This window comes from Vigna unguiculata, chromosome 7 (genome assembly GCF_004118075.2).
Source record: "Vigna unguiculata cultivar IT97K-499-35 chromosome 7, ASM411807v1, whole genome shotgun sequence".
Classification (NCBI taxonomy): Eukaryota; Viridiplantae; Streptophyta; class Magnoliopsida; order Fabales; family Fabaceae; genus Vigna; species Vigna unguiculata.
Window position 1 is genome coordinate 35,270,850 of NC_040285.1, and position 18,101 is coordinate 35,288,950.

The following is an 18,101-nucleotide window of genomic DNA, read 5'->3' on the forward strand; positions in this document are numbered from 1 at the left end:
AACAAGTTTTAATATCTTAGAGACAAGTCTAAACTTATTAATAAGAACCCTAATATGTCTCAGATATTTCTTTATTAAAAGTTCGCATTAAGCCTTAAGTTCAAATGTTAAGAATGACCAATGGTTAACTCTATGTCTAAATGTCCAATCAATTAGTTGTTTTATTCTAATCTAATTCTAATATAGTTGTTTTATTCTAATCTAGTTCTACTATAGTTGTTTTATTATAATCTAGATCTAATATCATGTCCAATAATTAGATAGTCACAAATATGGAATCAATAATTATGATGTAGTTAAGGTTGAAAATAGTATGGAAAAGAAATATATTGAATAGCAGAAATACAAAGAGTTGAAATACATTACGTCCAACCTCGTGAATATAGAAATTAATTATTTATACATTCTGAACACTAGAAAAAAGAATAATGATATAGCCTCCAGAATAAGTCTCCACCAAAAAATTAAGTTCCATCTCTCCTCCAAAAGGGAGTTAATTTTTAATTTTGTAGAGCCTTCTATTTAACTAGTTTTAGAAGTGAAGTGACCTTGAAATTTGTAATTGAAGTAACCAATTCTATTCACAATTGATTATGTTGATAACTTAGATCTATAAGATTTTCAATTATCTGCAAAATATAAACAAAATACTTATATTTTTCAATTTTTTAAGTAAAACTCTAATTATCTAATAAAAACTAAAATACTTATCTTTTTAAAAATTATTAAATAAATTCTTAACAATTTTTAAAAAATAATAATAAAAATACCAACAAAAAAAACATCAAAATATAATAATATCAATTATCATGATCTAAACTTGTACCGTATGATCTATCAACATCCTTAGCCAGACCCTCGATCAGGCTGTCCAAGGATAAACGGTCGAAGGCCGCCCGCTACAGGCGGACAATCCTGTGGGTTGTTGATGTGATACTTTCTCCGGAATGATTTAAGGGAGCTCACGACCCGAACGGCTACCATCGTTCATTCTAGTGAAACTTTGTCGCCGTAACATAATTATGGTGTCACCAAAACTAAATCTGTAAATTAAAGTAATACAAATCACTAATCAAGTTTAAAAAGCAATTGGACCATGATTTATCGGAACGGACTTGAATTCTGCTATGAAGAGAATATAAAGACATTGAGTTGTTTTAAATAGGTGCCAGTTTCTGTACTCGAAACAAAACTCAATTTTTTTTTAAACTTGCAGCATTATTGTAATTTAACAATGAGATTACACCGATGCAGAGTGGTAAAAAATCCCAATTATACGTTACGGAAACTAGCAATCTTCCACGGTCACAGTTCACACTATTGACCAAATAAATTTTGACTAGAAAGAACTAAAACATTGAGGTAGCTTTAATGTTTAATATGTAGCATCAGAGTTTTATAGTGTATTCTTTAAATTAATATTCTTGAGATCTTTCATTCAAATACCAAAGGGGAGTTTTTCCTTTTTAAAAAAAAAGAATATTTTGCCTTAAATAGTTAATGTAATTTTGCTAAAACAAGACAGACAATGAGGTGATAAGAAAAGAAAAACATAAAATTCGTTTTCCATTTGTTTTTCTGATCGGTTTTCAAGTCAACTATTGGGGTATCGAACCTCTGGGAGGATGACAAAAATGGATGGAATAAGGCAACACCCTCCATTTCTGTGGTCCGAGAAACAGCTACAATGAATGCCACTTTGCTGGAAGTGGGATCCTTCTGGCTAGGGTTTCTGGAATATTTTCCACTTCTTTTCTCCACTACCCACAGTTTCTGTTCTCTTCTTTAACTTTAACCTAAAGAAAGTGGTGAGTTTTGCCTTTCTCTGTGTTCCATGACCTACGACGAAGCCTTGACCTCTTTTATCTTTCTCTCTGCTCATATTGAAATGGTTTAATTTCAAGCATTCTTGGAGGTCAATATTTTCCACCTCATTAATTTAATTTGGTACATGTCTAAAATAAGCTAAACGAAATATTTGTCTGTAAGATCCATTCTGGAGTTCCAGGATCAATAGCGCTATTTTTCTGATAAAACTAAATACCCCTTTTAACCATGTTCTTCTATTGACTATTTGCATCTCAGTCCAGGCTGGATTGTGGGTTTTAATGGATTGTTTCCAAATCTTACAGTTTCCAGCTTTGGAAAGAACACAAACTTAAACTTTTCTGGAAGAGCCTCTTGCGAATTTTTGGTAATACTTTGTCCTTGTATTTTCAATTTTTTTGTACTATCTGATTTCTTATAAATGTTTTACTTCATTTTGTTTCTTCTGACTAGGGCTTGACGAGAATTTTTGCCTTCTCTTTTTTGGTTTTTCCGGGGCATATGCAACTTTTTGTTTTTATGTGTAGGAGATGGTGAGGGGAAAGGTTCAAATGAAGAAAATAGAGGATGCAACAAGCCGTCAAGTGACCTTTTCAAAGCGTCGAAATGGTCTTCTAAAGAAAGCTTATGAGCTATCTGTTCTTTGTGATGCACAAGTAGCTGTCATAGTCTTCTCCCAGAATGGAAGGCTCTATGAGTTCTCAAGTTCCGAGTACGTTTTCCTTCACTAGTCTGCTTAAGATATGTATGTACCTGTTATACTAATGTGGAAAAAGAAATGGAGATGGGTTGAATTGTTGGTTCTGTGAGTAGTCTTTGTTAATTTTGTTCACTAACTTGTGTTTTGAGATTTGGTGCTATCTGTACAAAAAAAGCAAATGAGTTGTTGTGGCTTTAATTGTGAAGTTTTCTTCTACTGTATGTGTGTGACCGAGTTGTACTGTTACTGAGATGGTTACACTAAAAGGTCCAATAAATTTCTGGCTATGTAAGAACTACTCATTGTACTGGGTTTGGTACCTTGTACTCAATTCAATGAATTTTTTTGCGCCTAGCTGCACCCCTTGGTTGAGTAAAATAGAAGTCCATTAGTAAGTCATGGTACCCTTTGAATTATGATCTAGGTCATTTCAATATTCCCCAGCTTTTAGGTGGTTGTTTAGTGTAATTATAGACATGAAGCCAATCTATCAAGGTCCAATTTTCTCAAGGTTTAGTTAAGATCACTAGAACCTATGTAGAATTTGATATGCAATATCTTCTAGGACGATTTATTTGACAGGGATCGATATCTTGTACTAAAATCACTGCGTACCTTAAATTTGAGTAGATGTTAAAGCAACTTCATAAATTCAGATCTATCATTACATAAACTTCACTCTTTACTTTTTTTTTTTGGAACCTTGAGACGTGGAAGTTTTTGGCTTTTGTGGAACACACTGTGGACATTTTCCAGTGCAGGCATGTGTTTATGCATGCCGTTTCCCAACAGTATTGAGAACATAAAATATATATTCATAGTATTTTTATTTATTTTCCACCTTGGAAAGAGAGATTTTACCTAGTATTTACGAACAGTGCTGTTTGGTGCATTCCGTACACATTGATTTCTTATTTTTAATAAGAATTCTGCGCACACCTCTCAATTACCCCAATTCTTGAAAATGTCAATGATGCAAGTTGTTGTTGTTGTTTTTTTTTTTTATCCAAGTTTAAGATTTCTAGAAAATAGCTGCATTACTTTTAATAAGTACATTAAATAAGGAATGAATTCATTGTGGTTGTTGAATAGTTATCATTAATATGAGGGAAAATTAAAAAAAAAAATACATTAATAATATATTGTAAAATGAAAATATCAGTTAGTTTGGGGATAAAGTGAAAATGTTAAAATTGAAATTTATTAGAAAAAAAGTTAATAGTATATTAGAAAAATAAGAATGTTACTTGTTTTGAGAGATAGATTGGAAAAGCTAAATATAGATAATTTGGGAGGAAGATGCCATGAGTAAATTTTGTTTATTGAAACATGGTGGAATGTAGCCCTATGTGAGAAGGTGAGGAGAACCTCTATATAGATATTTTTTCCTGGCAACATAAAATTTCCAATCCTAGGGTTAACAAATTTATATGTACAATTTCACCAACATTTTCATCTGAGATCTTGAATCTGGACTGCATCTCATTTTTCTATTCAAGATCAATAAATGAATGGGTCAATCTTGTGCAAGATGACTATAAATAAGCACTCTTAGTTAATTAACAGGTTAATTAACTGATCTACATAGCTCTATATTGATGTTCGAATTTGGTTATACTACTTTGATTAAACAGTATCAACTAAATCATTATTAATATAACTTAGAAATAAATTATTATAAACGTTAACAATACACAATAATATATAATCAAGTGATAATAATTAAAAAAATTATAATCAAATGATAATGTAAATTTATTCTATCATTAATTTTTAATTAAATTCTTAATTTTAACAAGATTTATTTTGAAAATTTCAGCATGTCAAAGATTTTGGAACGATACCGTGAATATACCAAGGATGTTCCTGCCAATAAGTTTGGAGATGATTATATCCAGGTTTTACTCTCATCTTACAAATTTAGAACACATCATAATATAGGGTCATAATTATGAGTAAATTGTTGAGTAATATTTATATTACTCTAGTGTGATGTTTGTACTAATCACAATTTATTATCAAACTTAATTAATATAGTTATTAAGAGAGGCTTGAATGTTTAAATTGTCAATCCAAACTTCACGTAAACTTTTATTTCCATTTATGACCTTTTTAAAAACACATTTAGTGACTTAAATAAAAGCAACGCCACTTGATTGGCACTGGATTCCCCCAAAAACTAGTTGAATTATAAAAGTAGAATATGTATCCTATTGTCAACAAAATATTTACTTTAGACGTTGATTTGACTTTTTTTTTATCAACAAAAATTATATATATATATATATATATATATATATATATATATATATATATATATAGTATTTGAAGTGCTCTAATTCATATGCATTTGTAGATATCTAAAGAAAACTTAAAACAAAAATTAGAGAACATTGTTTGAGGTTTAATATGTGCTCAAAACAATGTAACTATGTTAAGTTGTCAGCACAAAACAACAATTTCAACTTGAAGGCTAAAGTCTTTCCCTATCAACGTGAAATTTGTTCGTGAGCTTATTTTTATGAGATGTAACCATTTCTTTAACCTCTCCAAAGTCATTAAAATAATAATATTAATAAAAATACTAACAATTTTAAAAGATAATTGTCTCTTATTTGCAAAATATTCCAAATCTTCTTTGACATTTTGGAAAGAAAGCAAATAATATTAAGGTAAACTAATACTTGTTGATCCTATATATAATTTGATTACCTACAAAACATTCTTTCCTTTTCTGTAATACCATCAACCAATCCTTCATTGCTTATATTATACAGGGGCCTAACAACAGCAACCTTACTCAGGTTTTAAACCATTTATAATCCAAATTTATGAGAAAACTATAATAGACATGACCTGTATATTGCAAAAGGTATGTATGTACCTGTAAAGAAAATTATGTATTTCGATTTATTTATTTTTAAGCAAATAACCACTTTTTATAATTTTCAAACAATTGATTATTTCTTAAAATATTAAATGAAGCAAGAAACATTCTAAAGAATTTCTTGGGATGAAGCAATACTGAAGATTCTGGTTAAACTATTGTGCTTTTGTAACACTACCGTGCATGGTTTATGGTTCACATATAGTGTGACATATCAGATAGCCATCAGTTGATAGACTATTGGTTGATAGTGTATATTTCAAATAAAAGAGAGAAGAATAATCTGATCCTGTAAGTAATACATTCAAATTAGTTATTTTTCTTTGTTTAGTCTAGAAATATGAGATTGTGTCTATTAGAATGTTTTATTAGAATGTTTTAGTTTATTTAAGAATCTCAATGTAAAATCAGGATATGTATAAAAATTGAGACATCTTTAAAGTATATATATATATATATATATATATATATATATATATATATATATATATATATATATATATATATATATTAATATTTTTTGTTGATAAAAAGAAAATTTCTCATATCTCCCGGCTAGTTGCCTATAGGGTCTAGAAACCACGTGACTACCATTATTTCAATATTAATGCTATTATATAAGTCAACAAATAATCTAAAACATTATGAAATGAAAAAGTTTTCTAGTAATAAATAAAAATTGTGCCTAATATCATGCTTTTATATGTATAGATTTAAAATACATACAATCATATTTAATTTTAATGAATCCATACCTAATTCATGATAAAAATATAATGTAGAAACCTAATTGAATTTGTCGGTGAGAGTAATGTGGATAATGATATCAACAACGATATATATGTATGTGATCTATCAAATATAGAGAACTTTAGATACCGTTTTTGTTTTTCTTTTTTTATGGGATCAAAAGAAAATAAATTCTAATACACTACATAATGTTTACGTTCTTTACAAATGGGACCATAACTCATTCTTGTATCTTTCGTCTAGATTTTAATAATTTCAATGCGACCCTTCATCAAATCAAAATATTATTTTAGATATTTACACAATAAACTTTCATAACAATTATATCAAGAGATGACAAAAATATTTGTGTCTGCGGGTATTCGCGACAGATAGTTAGTACTCGTAGGTAGTTAGTGGGTATTTTAATACTCGCTTATAAATGGGTCGAATGCGGATATCATGTTATGAATACCCACAGATATAATTTAACTACAAAAATTTAAAATTAAAATTTAATTTATATTTTATTAAGTTAAATTTAATTTGTATTTAATTTTATTTATATTTTTGTAATTTTTTTAGATTTTTTTTTAAATTATAAAATATATATTTTTTTAAATATCCACGAGTATCAATGGACACCTGTAGTTATCTATGAACACTCGTGAGTATTTTTTAACGGGTATCCGACGGATTGAATTTTTTTGTTGCAGGTCAGATAGGGATAAACACTATCCATGCCTGATGATCTGACCTATTCTCAACCCTACTTATATCCTTAGTCATAAATCTAATATTAACATATCACTTTATAATTTTAACTTATCATATATTGATCCTATACATATTTAAATAATATATACGTGACCCAAAAGTTTTAAAATGTAGTCCCTCAACCTCGAGCACTAGTGAAAAAAATAATAAGTAATAACCTATCCGTACAAAATCTCTTAATCTCGAGTAAAAATAAAGAAACTATCATATAAATCATTAAATAACCTAACAATACACTTGGTATCACATTATTTGTATTGTATACATTGTGTAGTTTATCAGTTTATCATTCTAATTAGCAAATTGTGTAGTTTATCATTCTAATTAGCGGTTTATTCCAACATTAAATCTCATTTTATTTTCAGAGTTAGGATTTGTGACTACTTGCATGTTACTAATTGAGTAGCCAACTAGATAAATGAATATGAATGACTCGCAATATTAGTAGAATGGTTATATAAGTCCTAACGCTATCACTCAACTCAAGAACTAGATAAGTGAAGGAACACACATTATATTAGCTGAGTAGCCAACTTGATAGGGATGTATAAGTCCTTGCACTATTAGTCAAGTCGCCAAGATAAGTGGGATGACTTAGTCACTCACTTGTTCCATCTTTCATGATATTTATGCTTTGTACTAGTAGATTTACCCACATATTAGTTTTTCTATACTTGAATAAGTTAGAAACAAATTTTGTTATCTTTTTTAGTTTTCTGTTTTCGCGTAGTTTTATACTTTTTGTATTCTTTTGAGTACCAAATTCAATAAAAATAAGATTTACCAAAACTAAGACTTTGTATGATTTTTTGGGACGTTTCACAAATTACTTTATTTTCTTGTTTTGCTTTAATTTTTATTTATTTGTGTTGAGTTACCAACAAGATATGTGGGTAAGAGTCACACACTATTAGTCAAGTAACCAACTAGACAAAGGAGTAAAAGTCCTCACATTAATAGATGAGTTGCTGATTGAAATAGGAGATGCAAAAGTCCTTACCTCAATCACTTAATAAGGAACATAAAAGTCTTGTTGCCCTGTTGGCCGAGTAACCAATTGAATAGGAACATATAAATCATCACACTATAGCTAACTAAATAGGTGGATGTATAAATCACATGCCATTAGATCTAAGTAGAAATGAAATGCAAAAGGAGTTTTCGACCAATATATATAAAGGGTAGGGTTTTGTAAAAACTTCATTATTCAATAGGTTTCATTAAAATGGATACAATCCATTAGTGTGAAAGGTGGAGGAATAAGTCACATGTTATTAATCGAGTTACTTTAACTATTGAAATTGATTAAGAATGACAATTAGATATTGTTGCAAAATGAAAGCTAGGAAGTCACAATAAATGCATACTATTAGTCAAAATATATTTCTAATTTTACTTGTACAATTTTTTTTAAAAAAATAAATAAATTCCATAATTTTTTAATTATGATAAAATAATTAAAATACTATTATTTTATAATTTTTCAATTCTATTTTATAACAAATGCATATATTTAAACAAATTAAAAATAGATCAAGTGAAGAGAAAAAACATAAATAGTAATGGATAAGTGTTGTTTCAAAAGTTGAAGATAACCGGTGTTATAAAATTGTGTGTAAAAACAAATTTTAAATTTAATTTTATAAAATCAAATTGTACGATCAAATCTGTACTTAATTATATATTATAAATTTATTTATCTCGAGGACTACTTCTTTATATTACAAGACTCTTGAATTAGAACATTTAAAATCGCTTGTCTTTCTTATTTCCAAGAATCCTTAATATTGATTTGGTTGTAGTTACAAATGTTAACTTTTCTAAGACATAGTGGTTAAAATTCCTCCATAACTAAAGTTTATTGATGAATCATCGCCCTTCTTGATTTCTTTTCTTGACTGTAGGAGAAGTAATCTTGATAATTTTGATTGTAAGAGATACTATATATATGGTTAGTATTACGTTGATAATTAGGTTATAGTATATAGTTTAATACTAGAAAAATGTTATTTTTATTACTTTCATAATTTCATAATAGTGAGAGAAATATATTGCTATAACTTTTTCATCTTTTTCATGCAGCAACTGAAGTTAGAATCCGCAAACATGGCAGAGAAGATTCGGCTTCTTGAAATATCTAAAAGGTCACTCCTTATTTAATGCTTTCTTAATTATCCTACTACCTCTTGTAAGAGGTTTTAGTGCTGCTGCCACATTAATTACTCAACTTTTGGGAATGATTCTATTGGAGTTCTTGCCTGAAATGTGCTGCACTAGGGTCTACAGTTTTTGATTAGTTATTTGAGATAATCATAAAAAAATGAAGCGCTCTAGTTGCTTTCTATGATTAAATTAATGAATAAATTCAAAGGACACAATTGAGAGATTTTGATCTGGCTCATTCAGGCTCAACTATACATGGAACAGATCGATCAACTACGATCCCAGGTAACCCTGCTTCATTCATTCACCTGCTAATTACATTGAAAGGTTTAACACTGTTACATGAATCCTTTACCTTTAGACCTGACACATTTTCCCACTGAATTCAGGAGACTAACTTGCTCCAAGAGAATGCCAAATTAACTGAAACGGTGAGATTCTTATCTATCCTGCTTTTCATCCATGTTATTCATTATCCCTCATCTTCTATATGTCCAAAACAAAATGAAACACTTGATATACATTTTAGTTTTGGTAACTGCTTAATTAAAACGTTTTGTTAATTCCTTGATATTTGACTTATGGTTGATCATAGAATTTTTATATTTTATTTTTGTATCACTTTCAGAAATATATTTACTTTACAACCCAATTTAATAATATAAATAAATGATCTTAAACATTTCTCATGATCTTAATTTACTGATTCTACATTTTTTTTAGTTGTATATTTAATTTGGAGATAAATTCATGTGAATGGAGTTTTCCCCCTTCCCTTCTGTTTGAAACAATTTTCTTTTTATTCTTTTCATGATAGCAATCATCTTGAGTTTTATTGATGTCACTCAACTTACTTGGACTATCATCCTACTAATCCTGTGTTAGAAATTAATTCAATGAGTTTTATTATGTTAATCAGTACAACAAACGTAATAAATAGTGTGTCATGCACTATTAAATTAGGATTGTGATCGCATGATTAATTTCTTCCCTTCCATTATTAAAAGTGATACACTGTATATGAACAAATAATATTCATTTCTATCTTTTAAGTAACATTTTTATAATTGGGAGACACAAGTAAGGGATATAGGTGATTTCATTTGTACTTAATTATAATTATTTTTCTCTTTTACATAGGCAAATCAAAATTAATTTTTTATACTTTTAATGTATCTTTGATATCATACTTGTGTATAGTAGTATACCCTGGAGAAAGAGTTATCTCTATTGTTAGAAATATAATGAGGATAGACAATTCAACACTCTTGATGTTTTATTTAAATTATTTTTAGAAACTTTAATAATTTTCTTAGACTGATTTCTCAGAGAAAAAAAAAATACTCGATCTAAACAAAATGAAACACCATATAACTAAATGCTTCATATATCTGGTGAGAAAAGTATCAAAGTTGACTTCTTAGCACAGAAAATCCTTGTTGAGAGAATTATTCCTATTATATGTATCGTGAATCTTCTATACTCAAATAGATTCCTTTCCTATGTTCCAGTAATCTAAACTAAAAACCATACATACGTATAAATCATAAGTAAAGTGAATCAACTATAAAAAACCATTTGTTAAGGCCAACGTTTAGATTTGAAATTTTACCTCAAACAATTTAGAGAGACAGCAGTGAAATGAAAGCATATAGTTGGATATAATAGCATGATGAAATGTTTAGTGTAGGAAAGGGTGACCACCCTTTTCTAAGGTATTTTTGTGATTAATGGCAGTGGAAGAGTACAGAAAAGACAGCTCAGAAGCAATGGCCTAGGCACTACACAGAAGTTGAAGCAGAAGAAGAAGCAGCACCTTACTGTTCGAGTAGCCAGAGTTTAGAAGTGGATACAGAATTATTTATTGGATTGCCAAAGCAGGGTTTCTCATTGTAGGTACTTATATATATTACTCCACTAATCACTTTTCAAGATTCATGACAAATCACAGTGATAATAAATGATCATATATATATATATAATATTCATGACAAATCTTATTCATTTGAATTCTAGATAAATAAGGTCATTGCATGCAGAAGAGAAGATGTATACACGTATGAATTAAGAAGACACAGGAAATGGAGTCTTTTGATTCCGAGTTTGTACAAACCATAGTCATGTTTATTCTCTTTCCCTCGATCTTTCGGGAATGCATAGTGTACGATACAGTTCATGGAGTATCTAACCTAGATTAAGTTGTTCTGCTACCATATATATTAGGAGTATTTCTGTTAGAATAAGAGTTACATATCACGTTTCAGAGTTAATCACTCAATCAATGTAAACGTGATTTTTATAAGATCAGCTTTTATAATAAAATGGCATCAGAGAAGGCTATTTTGTCTTTTTATTTTATTTTCTTTTCATCTTAATTTTACCTTGTTATTGTGCTGTATCAGTGTATAACTTTAACGATTATATTAGCTCTGAACCATATGATTTTAGGTTATGGTCTAAACTTTGGTAGAGAAAATGGCACTTGTGTTTGCCTCTGAAAAGTTATCCATTCCTTGGCTAAGATAGAAAGCCAAGCTATACCTATTTCAGAATTCTATAGTATTTATTTGAGAATGTTGATGTGCATCATGTTAGTTTTATGGTATATAGGAGTATTAAAGTGAACAAAAGGTTCACTTATAGAGAAATTGGTTATAAACATGAATAGATGTTTATTTTAACTTGGTTAATTTTTGTAGTCAGAAATGTTATGATTTGACAGTGTCAGTTAATTATTTAAAAAAATATAATTAAAATATTAACTTATTTTATCAAGTAAATATTGTAAAAATAGTAAGTTGAAATCAAAGTCTCAATTTAAATAAACAAAATAAATTAAACATATACATTACTAAAAGTAATAAATAATTATTATAAAAAGTAATAAATAATTAATAATATTAAGTTCAGTTAAATCTATATTTAAAAATTAATATATTTATTTTCAATTTGATTCATTTCTATTTTTACACTTCTAGTATATGTTACTCCCATAAATGTGGTATTCCACTGCAACACAAATTATAACCATTAAAATAATCATAATTAATTACATGCAATTATTGAATATATCAACTTTGTTAGACTTAAAAAATATATAAGTCAAAACAAATTAAAAATTCAAAAATTATACTAACAATAAAGTAGTTGATAAATCAATTATTTTTAATATTTGAATAGATAATGGAGATTTTATATTATAATATAAAGTTAAATTATAACATAAATATGTGTTCAACATACACCAACAGAATATGCAAACTTTACATTTGAGAAATAAAAAAAATGAAGTGTGTAGGTATTCTGAACAATATGTTAGTAGTGGTTTGAGTCTAATAATTAATTGAGGTATTTTTAGAAATATTCTATTTTTTAAACTAAAATAATAACTAGCTCATTCACTTCATTTTTTTTTTGTCTGCATTCCCCCTAAAACCTTTGAAACTCAAGTAATATAAGTCCATACAAACGAAAAATATAGGCAATAGAAGTTATAGCCTTTTAAGTAAAGCTGTTTCTTTCTCCTGCAATCCATCAAAATTCTTCATGCACATTAGACTAATTTTGGAAATACAATTCCACCTCTATTCCAGATCACAATTTTCCAAAGCCTATAATTCTGTGATGGGGTGCAGAAAGAAATTTGATGAAATGCAGAATAAACCAGACAAAAAGAAAGTAAAATTAAATTAGCTAAGGTTTGCAATTGGGCCTAAATAGATCTATCAAGAGGGAATGAATTGGGGGAAAGTTTTGGAGAATATAGCATAGCATGTAACAAACATTGCGTTCATTTTATTTTAAATATTGAGAGACTATTTCTGAGTTATGTTCAATTATTATTTTGCTTTAGATATAGGAGAGTTTTCCAAAGCTTACAACAAAAGAAAAGTATGAATTATAATATGAAGTATATTTGTTTTCATGTTACTGAGGGACGGATAAGATAGAAATCGTGATAATGCTTCCTATATTTTTCTTCTGTGAAGTTTTACAAAGGTTGTCACCTCTTTCGTTTCATTTACCATCTCAATGAATTGAAATGTAATGAAGAAAACTAACAAGTAAATATAATATCACACGTTTTAATTAATTTTATCTTTTCAAATAAATATTTTTTGTGGAAAAACATGTTTGTTAAACAGTTATTTATTACAAGTTAAATATTTTAATAATTGTAATTGAAGGGGAGGAATTCAGCCTACGGATCCCAGGATCAGTGCATGTCTGTTTCCATTGGCCTTATTTGTTTTTAAGAGAAACAAGGGGAAAAAAAAATATAAAGAATTTCAACTACTTGTCTAAGAGGAGAATTGAAAAGTGAAGAGTTTGTCTAGGAAATGTACAATAGAACCCTTTAAACAAATTACCATGAAAAGGGGAGCAGAGAAAATCTCTGTTTTTTTTTCTTCTTTTGGTTCTTCAAAATTTAATAAAAAAATATATAACAAGAAAAACCAAAAGAATATTACAATAAAATATTATTTTTTAGAATAAATTTAATTTTAAATATAATTAAAGAGCATTTAGTATAAAACATTTCTCATATAATATATTAATATTTTCAAAGGGCTGTCTTTGCAATAACAAATATATACACAGTAGTGATAGAAAAGAAAATAGATATTTGTTTTCTATTTTCCCTAATTTTCTTTCTCTATTTCATTTACGATCCAACTGTAACATAAATCTCAGTTTTGAAGCTTCATCAAATCCCTAGCGCTATGAGTAAAATTGGTTCATATGGCAAGGGGTTTATATAAATAGTTTTATTTGGTCCATTTTTAGATATAGAAGTTTAACCTGCCTACACACTAATTCTGAAATTGGGCTTTAGTTTTCATCTCAAGGGTACAAGGCCGACATGTAAGAGGCCCACATCGTACAAAATCAATTAGTGAGTCTATATATGTATGTGAGTGCATGCCCCCACACCTCTGTCTCATATTTTTTTTGGATAATTTGCATGAAAAAGAAATGGGGCCTCATCCATAATTTCATTTTATTTCCATTGCTCAACAATGTTTGTTTTGAAAGATGAAAAATCCAAAGGGTAAACCTTTCATATATATATCCCGACAGTACTATCACACTCTCATACACATACTCACACATATATATTTATATATATTTATTTATTTATTTGTGCTATGTAAATGTGATGCATGAATGTGTTTGCTCCATTAGGACCCTTTAATTTAAGTGTTTTAGCCATAACAGAGGTGTCAATTTTTGTTGTCATCGTACACCTAGGTACCCTCCTGTTCTGGCCTTATTCGTGTACGTTTTTCATCCTTTCAAAACGCAAATCTCAAAGCCTTGAGACAAAGAATGATAATATAAAGAACTGAGAAACGCGAGAAAAGAAAAATATAAGGCGATGAAAAGATGTAAATGATAATATGAAATTATATGGCAGACACTGCAGACTATTGATTCCAACACAGTATATTAGTTTTTTGGGAGTTTTCAAATCCCCCGCGAAACAGGACCACTTCAAATTTTGAAGAAGGCTCAGGAATGATGTAAGAGTCAAAAATGTATCATGTGAAACTGAATCTATTTCTGATGATGACATCATGTGCTCAATTAAAAAATCTATTAAATGTTGTCTCATTTCAATGATGCAAATCTATATAACGGATATATTACCATGTTCCTTTTCAAAATACCTACATCATTGTTTATTTATTGACACCAATAGTTTTTTTAATGCATGAATCATGTTATCATGTCAGTCATCATGCCATATCCAACCATTTGATTTGCGAAAATTAGTACGTTGAGTTATTCATGTAATTTAATTCTGAGGTAAGAGATTGAGAAGATTGAGCACCGAGCTTGTTGTTTAATTTTGATGTAATCAAGTTTTGAAGACAGGCACCGGGACCACTCTAGAAGTAGCCACGTTCGAAGAAGACGCCAATTTGAAGTTGGCAGCTATGAGAGAATTATAAGAAACGGATTTCGAATCTGAATAGGTGACAGAAGCATTTGAGAGCAAGAACTGGTGGTCCCTTTCATCATCATCATTACAAGTAGTAAGGTCATCCAAAATCCAAGTGATGTAAGATTTTACAAAAACCTTTTCAACGACCTGACAATGAGTGGGTAAATTTCTCAGCAGCAATAACTGAGTGATAATCAGAATCTGATTGCTTTGTGAAAGTTAAATACAATGTTAATTTTCAGAAACCTTGGAACTTTAGAGACAGTAAATATAATCAATGTTATTATATAAATAGACATGTGTATAGGAAAAACATTTATGGAATATAACAGAAATCACTTTGATAACTTTCACAAAGGATTAGTCCGTGAGAAAGGTATGTTTGGTTGACATTAAAAACAAACAAAAAAACTGTCTGCAAAGCTGCGTACACATTGTGGGGCGCATGGTGTACGAAAGTTAAGGAACTGAGGGGGCCCCGTCTTCGTTTCTGTGTCTGAGCTATTGATAACTCATTTTAAGTTGAACACACGAGTTGATATATCAATCGTGTTTGGAACCGAATTGGGTTGGTTTGGGACAGAGCCAAAGTTACTGAGACGATTTAAATGCTGTTGTTCATCCATGAACTGAAAAATATTGAATGGCATTGTATTTTGTTAGGTATTGCAAGAGACGTTTGGTACATAAATTGGAGAAAAGAATTTTAAAATGAATGGGTGTGTTTCTGACATTAGTGTTGTGCCACAAATTAACACAGTCAAATCCCCGCCTCTGTTGTTGCCTCTGCATTTGTTATTGCTCATACGGATTAGGTGCTCTATTATTCATTGCTTACTTCCATTCTGATATCAAAGTACTACTACTATTCCTTCTCTGTTAATTTCAGATTAAAATGCATGAGAGTATAATATATGTCACATTCTACGCTATCAGAATAGTCTAATTAGTTTTAATGCCAACGTTATTTTTTGTTTGATTAATTATGCAGGTATCTTTGTGTTAGTTGAGATGATTCAGTATCCTGGTGAAATTAGAGGCTTGATTGCTTAAAATACGAAACAAAACCCTGAATCATCGTATTTCGTTCAATTGTTGTAACTGCAATCATTTTACCTATCTCAACGTCAAACAATAGTATTGTCCAAGAAGGTAGAATTTTTGTTCTATCCTTTTTTTGGTAGCCGTCGTTCTCCTTTGGTAATTCCATCCTCCCGTTTTAAGGGTATCTTACTTTGGACTACCCTACGTTTCATCTCAGCAGCATTCATACTTTACTGCAGTGCGTAGGATGTGGACCCCAATATTAGGGTGATTGGTTTTTAGTTTCGACACTATCATTCAAATTTCATGTATTTTCCATAAAAATAACAGTCATTCAAAATAGATTCAATTTTAACCGGATCATAGATTTGTCGTCTATTTGTTTTGACAGGAAAACAAACATGCACTATATACAAACTAAACTTAAATTTTTAAAATTAATTGAAACTTTAATAATTGTATTAAATATTTATCTTTAGGGATATAAATTTCTTTACCCACCCCAAGTAATTTTATTCACATTTTTCAAGTCATGATAATACAGATTTTATTTATTTTTCGTGAAGATATTTTGAAAAATTGAATGGAAGCTAATAAAAATGAAGATGTGTACATATAACTCAAAAAAGATTAAAGAACACATGTTTCAAATTTGTTATATTGATCTTATCTGATCCGTGTGTTCTGAGCATTCGGTTTAACTTTTGCCTATGTCATACGGTAAAAAACACAGACACGGGGTGATGATGATGATGATTGTCGAGATGCAAAACACAACACGCGGTTATTCGTTGTTCGCGCCAGACGTACAGAGAAGAAGCGCCACGACCACCCGCACCCCGAGGACCAACCGCCAGCGATCACGACAAACCTCACGGCGTCTTCACCACCACCCCCTCCGCCGCACTCCACGACCACTGGGTCCCACAGCAACGCCACCACGCGTATCCCCCACCTCCATTTTTCAGTGGTTCTCTCCCACCCACCCTTTGGACCCTTCACTCTTTCACAGTCTGGAGCGCTACCCAACATCCCATTCCTTTGTCTCTTTCCCAGAAGACAGCAAAGATTGCGTCTTTGAAGGGAGACACAAGCTGGGTTCACACTGCAACCATAGATAGCTGTTCCGTGTCCCGGAGATTCTGGTTAGGCCGAAGCGTTCCAGAGAGGGTTTTGGAGGGCATTGATGGTTTGGTAGAGATGGAAGAGATGAGGAAAAAAGAGGAAGAAGAAGGGATAGTGTAGTGGTTGGTGTGTGAAACGTTAACCGTTATGGTTGGTGGAGTGAACGGCGTCGTCTGGAAAGGAAAGTGTGGAGAGGCCATGGGAGAGAAGATTCACGTGATGAGTGAGAATGAGAAGCCGTGGCAGTGGGTCCCATTTTCAAAACATGAAAAAAAGAGAGGGCCTCACACCTTGTTCTGTAAAACTCATGATTTTCTTGCAGAGGTTTCCGTGTCCTTTGCTTTTTACCCTCCCTCTATCTATCTATATCCTAGGTTGCTCTATATTGTAAATTTCATTCTTTTTATTTTTGTTAATATTTATTTGGTTTATAGTTCCAGGAAATTCAAACCAGTCAATGGATTTTGCTTTACCTACAGTACGAGGAAGCAGATTGACATGATGAAATTAGGTACATCAACGCATATTGATTGACACATGGTTCCCCACTATTTAAGACATAAAAAAGTGAAAATGAAATAATGTTTGCGGATTCATTTCCAGATTATCTACATACCACTTTCAATCAAGTTAAAAATAGTATTGAAAATGAAAATGAATTAATGCGTCAAAGATATCATTATATAAAAGGTTATTTCCAACAAAATCAAAACAAGTTGATCTCATTCAATCATACGAGAGTCCAATCACAGAAGAAAACAGAATTTTCCTTCAAGATATTGAACTTCAGATTACTTAATTATTTATCATATGACTTTACTCATAATTTTATTTTAAAAATCTCTTACTTACTCTACACTTTATATGGTTATCTCTTTATCTTCTTCTAAAAGTATTCA

The 18,101-nt window shown here is 30.1% G+C and overlaps 1 protein-coding gene across 6 annotated transcripts; it reads left to right on the plus strand.

Moving 5' to 3' along the window:
* The first annotated feature begins 1,548 nt into the window (after window positions 1-1,548).
* LOC114190787 (MADS-box protein AGL42-like) lies at window positions 1,549-11,428 on the plus strand. 6 transcript variants are annotated; one of them, XM_028079822.1, is made up of 9 exons: window positions 1,549-1,808; window positions 2,133-2,194; window positions 2,355-2,539; window positions 4,347-4,425; window positions 9,003-9,064; window positions 9,327-9,368; window positions 9,473-9,514; window positions 10,821-10,975; window positions 11,100-11,428. In XM_028079822.1, the coding sequence occupies exons 3-7, from the start codon at window positions 2,358-2,360 to the stop codon at window positions 9,504-9,506; spliced, it is 399 nt and encodes a 132-aa protein (XP_027935623.1). In that variant the 5' UTR covers window positions 1,549-1,808; window positions 2,133-2,194; window positions 2,355-2,357; the 3' UTR covers window positions 9,507-9,514; window positions 10,821-10,975; window positions 11,100-11,428. The 6 variants fall into 6 exon arrangements, with proteins under 6 accessions (XP_027935623.1, XP_027935621.1, XP_027935624.1 ...); XM_028079820.1 differs by having other exon boundaries at window positions 10,821-10,979; window positions 11,100-11,160; XM_028079823.1 differs by having other exon boundaries at window positions 2,358-2,539; window positions 10,821-10,979; window positions 11,100-11,160.
* The last annotated feature ends 6,673 nt before the right edge of the window (window positions 11,429-18,101 follow it).

Coding starts and splice junctions, on each gene's coding strand:
- LOC114190787 (XM_028079822.1), top strand. CDS start 2,358: ATGGTGAGGGGAAAGGTTCAAATGAAGAAAATAGAGGATGCAACAAGC. Junction 2,540..4,346: donor TATGAGTTCTCAAGTTCCGA/GTACGTTTTCCT, acceptor TGAAAATTTCAG/CATGTCAAAGATTTTGGAAC. Junction 4,426..9,002: donor TTGGAGATGATTATATCCAG/GTTTTACTCTCA, acceptor TTTTTCATGCAG/CAACTGAAGTTAGAATCCGC.